The 5802-nt window shown below is 39.1% G+C and overlaps 1 protein-coding gene across 1 annotated transcript; it reads right to left on the bottom strand.

Moving 5' to 3' along the window:
- Positions 1 to 562: 562 nt before the first annotated feature.
- Positions 563 to 4600, bottom strand: LOC147906402 (uncharacterized). The gene is made up of 2 exons (XM_087416605.1): positions 1037 to 4600; positions 563 to 1003 (listed from the first exon to the last, which is right to left on the bottom strand). The coding sequence occupies exons 1-2, from the start codon at positions 1967 to 1969 to the stop codon at positions 692 to 694; spliced, it is 1245 nt and encodes a 414-aa protein (XP_087272731.1). The 5' UTR covers positions 1970 to 4600; the 3' UTR covers positions 563 to 691.
- Positions 4601 to 5802: the final 1202 nt, after the last annotated feature.

Below are 5802 nucleotides of genomic sequence, written 5' to 3'. Positions count from 1 at the left end.
AAATATTACTAAATTAATCTATTATAAAAATTGTAATATTTATTTGATTTAATGAATATTATCAAATCATGTTTGGTCATAATTACTGTACGATTCAACAACAATTATTAAAGTTATTGTTAACAATTTGATAACTACACTCGGAAAAAGACTATTGGCAGTTATACAGATGACATTTATCTCATTTGTCTTCTATATAATTATATCTGAGCTTCGGTCATATAGACTTGATTATACAGAAAGCTTGACTAAATTTTATACGCTAGAAACGACCGGCAGTCCTGACTATGTTTAGGCGCTTAGTTGCACCAAATAATCTATTATAAAATTAATCAGTAAATCTTTTTTCATTTTGACAATAATTACATATTTACAAATAATTACAGACAACTAAATATTCATTAATATGAATGAATAATTTGGTTTTAAGTATCAAATTGGAACAACTAAACGATAATTTTACTTTTCTAAATACATAGTAATAATTATTATCAATCAGTTATTATTATTATGTTTGGTAATACTAAATATTGCGCCAATCAACAAAATTTAATAACTATTACCAGACTTTTATCTCAATGTATCTAACGCGTAATAAATCAATTATTATATACATTATTTATATACATTATATATATATATTTATAAATATATATATTACAAATATGTATTAGATATATAATTGTTACATCTAGCTCATACCGTTCGTTTTTTGGGAGTTCCTTTTTTGAATCCAATCTTGTATCCTTGCCAAAATACGTTGTATGTAACCCACTTGTTTCATTGTACTTACAGGCGAACCATAATGGTGCAACCACTCCAATAATTTGGTGCAATACTCCACCGTTTCATTGCATCCTGGTGGCACCATGGTGTCGGGATTTTTTCTCGCCGTTTCGTTATCCATATCGTCATCAATGTTGTTGTTATTTACAGCGTCAAATGTTCGACGCTTCTTTAACGCTATTTGAGGAAGGTGGTGTATATCGATGGCGAAGATCATCTATTATACTGGAGAGACTTTTACGTTCTTTACGTTTCTAATTGGTTTTGATTGAGGTATGACTGGATCACTGCTGCTAGTCGATGGTATGGTGATTTCATAGTTCTGAGAGACACTCCCGAACGATTTTTCTATATTCGGTAATTGATCGTTCTGTATTCTCATTGATGGTTTCGGGACGTCCATGGTTGACGCGATTCCTGAAGCACTATGTTTCCTTTTATTCCTATTAAGTAGCGTGTTATTAGTTTGTTGTTGCAGCTGTTGTTGGTGCTGTTTCAACATATTCGTCGTAAACGACATATCAACCACTGTATTAGCCACCATATTAGCCATCGATGTTGACATATTATTAGCCATCGTGATGCCGGCAGAATTATTCTCGTATTTTAGCCTCTTGTAAGCCGGACCGGCTTTGAACTCCTCAGCTCTTTCAGTCACTCCGGAAGTCGATGGTAATCCCAACATCGTGGCTTGGGTCGTTAGTGTTGATCTCGATGAAGAATCACCCACTGCACGATTATTACTGTTATCAGAACTTGAGGTCAGAACGTGCTCGAAACCTGCTAAGGATGTTCCCGGCAGTGTCGCTGCCGAAGTTTTTAAATTATTAGCTTGCGACAATATCTTATCTTTCGCTTTACACCACCCTCTAAACGTTGACTCCGGTACGCCGATGTCGCGTGCCACCGCAGCTTTCGATTCACCGTTGTGAACCCTATTGATCGCGTCTATTTTTTCTTTGGGCGTCAGAGCGACCCTCCACGGTCGCTTACTCGCCTGTCGGGATTCATTCCGCGGCATCGCGGCACCTCTCGTACTTGTACTCGGCCCAGGATCGCTGACGATTAAATTGTTACGCCCGTATCTGGCAGGTACCATGTAACGTGTCGGTCTACGATCTCTTCCCGAATCTAGGGAGAGATCCATAGCGGATTCCTGTTGTTGATCCAGTTTGATTTTCATAGTATCAACACTTAACACTATGTTCGTTAGGCACACACGGAAAATCGCGCACCGGCTCCAAGAGTTCAAAATCAGTTTTCAGTTTTCACCACAATGTTTCTCGTCCTTGTTCAACGATACGACTTTTTTTTGTCCAAGTTCACGAAGAACGTAGACCGCGCGAATCGCGAATTGCGATTAATACTACCGTGAGATGCGGCGTTTGTTTCGCGTTGCGTCTGTCTTTTCGTTCTCTCGTGGATATTACGTTTTGGACGAAAGTGATCAACGCGATGCTCGCGAGCGCGAATAACACTCCGAAAGACGCGCGTTCGTTTCGCGTAGCGTCTGGTTTTTCGTTCTACGATACGAGATGATCACAAAACTCTAAACTCTCTAAAAAGACTCTCTAAAGGCTCTCTAAAGGCTCACCGGATACTTCGTACTACCGTGTCACGCGAATACTTGTGTCGAGCGCGACGAATACGATATAATTGCGTTGCCGTCGCGGAGGTCGACTTCGAATGGTCAGTCGGACTGCCCCACCACCTGCGCGGTACCCGTCAGGATGTATTATTTTGCGCGCATCTTCTCCCTCTATATCTTCTTTCGTAACGTCGGCGACGATGGTTCATCCCTCCACGCCTACTCTATCATCCTCAGCGAATAGTCCGCGATACTTCCTTCCAGCTTTCTGTGCCCTTCTTCGCGCGTCTCTTTTCTACTTCTCCGTCCAATTTGACCAATCGACAACGATGTCACGAGTATCGAGAGGTAGGACGTTCGGTTTTCGACGAATGAAAGTATCCCTGAGTGAATTTACCCTACCCCATAGACCTAGAAAGTGTGGGGTCTATCATGTGTTATCATACGTGGTGGTGGAAAAATTCCAAGAGTGGAAAAGAAAGGATTCTTGGAGAAAAATTTTTGAAAAGATTTTTTCCGACTCGTCTCTACATTGTATCCCTTTTAGTCATTAACAATATTCATTAATCGTTTAAGCAGAAAATAATTCACCCTCTGACACCGGATATATCCCCGATCACATTTACATAATATTTAGATGGATCAATCGAATGTCAAATCGAAATAATATTTTTTCAAGTCTGTCGAAGCGGTTTCGCGAATCACATGTTGTACAAAGAAAGAACAAGAAATGCGTATCCATCCAGTACGAAACGAACCGCTCTTGTGCTTCTACATAATAAGAAAATTCCGTAGTATTTATAACATTTAGCGAGGTTTCCCAGCATTTCCTTTTGTGCGAAATATGAAAGCTCGAGAAAGAGAGAGGGAGAGAGAGAGAGAGAGAGAGAGAGAGAGAGAGAGAGAGAGAGAGAGAGAGAGAGAGAGGATGTCGGATGCAGCAAAACCTTAAACCCTTCCCGCCACTTCCGCCGGCAATCGCCAAGGGAGAGCCGGATTTACGAGCGCGCGGCCTAAAATCCGGATACCTACGGTATCAAGCATTCGACGCGGAGACCGGAGTTACAACGGAGTGCGGCATGGCAAGAGAAGAGACGATGCGAAGTGGCAGAGACGTGGCAAAGGGAGACGAAGCGGGATGAAGCGAGACGAAGCGAGACGAGGCAAGGCATGGCATGGCATGGCGATGCATGGCGTGACGTGGCGAGGAGAGGAGAGACGCGGTAAGCAGACTCGATCTCACGATAATTCGCGGGTAAATTTATCGCGAGTAACCGTCGCGCTCGCACGAACGTTAATGAGCGACAAGTGTGTACCTGTACACGCCCCGATATCCCGCGGTCTCGTCGGCGATACACGCGCGAGGATCGACCGCATCTCGTCACGTATACCGACTCGTTTTTCACCGCGCGACCGTAACGCAGAGAAAGACAGCGACAGCGAAAGAAAGAGAAAGAGAGAGAAAGAGAGAGGCGTCCTACTCTCGATAATTATCGCTGTCCCCGCGCACGTTTAGGATTTCAGAGCTCCAACTTTGCTAAAATCTCGGATGAAAGCGTATCGCGATGATGACAAGCATGAGCACGGCTGCGTACGTCTTTTTCAGCTATGCTTGAGATATATAATATATATTGTTCTTGTTACTATTATAACGATGATATTTTATTAACGATAATGTTTAGGAATAAACTTTCTTTGTTTTAAAATAATGTGTACGTTAATATTTTAAATGTTCTTGATAAAAATAAAACACAAATAAGACAAATTTTTTTCTCTATTAAGAATGATAGCTTTATTAATGCGAGCGTGTATGCGTGTATGCGCGTGCGTGTGCATATACACACGGCCACGCCAGGCCTTGGCTATTTGCGCGACATGTGTGCCGTCGCGTCGCGTCGCGTTGCGTCGCGACCTGAGTTAACGGTCACTCGCTAGCGTTCCTTCGAGGCAACGGTGCGCTGCCGCTGCCGCCGGCCACACGATAATATCGATAAACGACTCTCCTGCTCTTTTGCCCTGGCCATGGCGTCTCATCGTCGCCCACGGCCGATGCCTCGTTCACTTCGTTCTGTTCTGTTCTGTTCGGTTTCTGCCAAAAATTCATTGCATTCGATTTAATGCATAGATACGTGTATCTATTAATATACAAACTGTCTCGCAAATGATAATGCCATATAATAAAGCTAACAAGTCTACACGCGAAGCAACTGATTTTACACGTAAAATGGGAACGAAACTCTTTTTTTTATTTAAAACTATTTTTTATTAAAAATAAAAAATAAAAAAATTTACATAAATAATGCTTTATTTCGTTAATTCAAATTTAAATAAACTTAAATTATATATTTCAGCTTATTAAACTCGTTTCAACTTCTACGAGAAATATACACTCAAGAATTTCATATTCTTTTTATTTAAGAATTTTATTAAAAAAATTAAACATTAATCTATGTACATATATACAAGGCGACCCATCTAACTCGAGCATCTGAAACATCTCGCATGGTTTTTATGATAGGAAACAATTTTTCAGATGAAAGTGGAACTATTTCAAGGGAAACGTATTTTGATCATATTGTACTCGTATTTCTTCTAAGGGATGGTGTCAAAAAGATATGAAGGTCACCTCTATTTTTTTTTAATGAAATTGTATGATTCTTTTTACACAATATGATTCCTCTAATTATTCTGCATATAAAAGTATTAAGGTAATGACATCAAAAAATCAATTTATGAGATATTTTATACTTTATTGTGGCATATGTTGACATAAAATATTAAATAACTCGTAAACTATTAATTTTTTGATAATCGTACCTTAAGACTTTTACATGAATTGAATAATGAGATGAATCAATTGGTGAAAAGAAAACACAGAATCACTTATTTAAAAAATTATACATTTTGCATACATATTTTTTTTAAGCAACTAAGTGTTTTCTTTCCACCAATTGATTCATTTCATTATTCTTCATAAAAGTATTAAGATACGATTATTAAAAAATTAATAGTGTACGAGTTATTTAACATTTTATGTTAATATATGCTCGAACAAGGTATAAAAAATGTCGTAAACTATTGATTTCTTCATATCACATACTTACTTTAGTACATTAAACTAACAGATGAAGAAAAAATACAGAGTATGCTATTTTAAATTTCATATTGAAATATTTCCAAAAGTACAAAGGATGCCGAGAAATGTCAGATACAAGTAAAATGGTTTCAAAAGCAACGTATTTTGAACACGTTTTTTTCTAGATGGGAACGCCGAAGAGATAAAAGGTCACTTCCTTTTTTAAAATAAAATTATATGAATGAATACTGAAGAGGGTTGTGGTGGAACGAACGCTGCTGGGGCGGAGTCGCGGACCACGCCGAAGATCGTCTCGTTTTCTCTTTCGCCCGCATTGTTTCATAATCTTCCT

Source organism: Acromyrmex echinatior, unplaced genomic scaffold (assembly GCF_024713525.1).
Source record: "Acromyrmex echinatior isolate Ae372 unplaced genomic scaffold, ASM2471352v2 Scaffold43, whole genome shotgun sequence".
Classification (NCBI taxonomy): Eukaryota; Metazoa; Arthropoda; class Insecta; order Hymenoptera; family Formicidae; genus Acromyrmex; species Acromyrmex echinatior.
Note: the sequence above shows the minus strand (reverse complement) of the source record. Positions and strands in the feature narration are given on the sequence as shown.

Bases quoted from the DNA above. Each gene is read 5' to 3' on its own strand.
- LOC147906402 (XM_087416605.1), bottom strand. From the start codon at position 1,969: ATGAAAATCAAACTGGATCAACAACAGGAATCCGCTATGGATCTCTCC. The intron at 1,004-1,036 runs GTAAAGAACGTA...CCAGTATAATAG, and splicing joins AATCAAAACCAATTAGAAAC to ATGATCTTCGCCATCGATAT.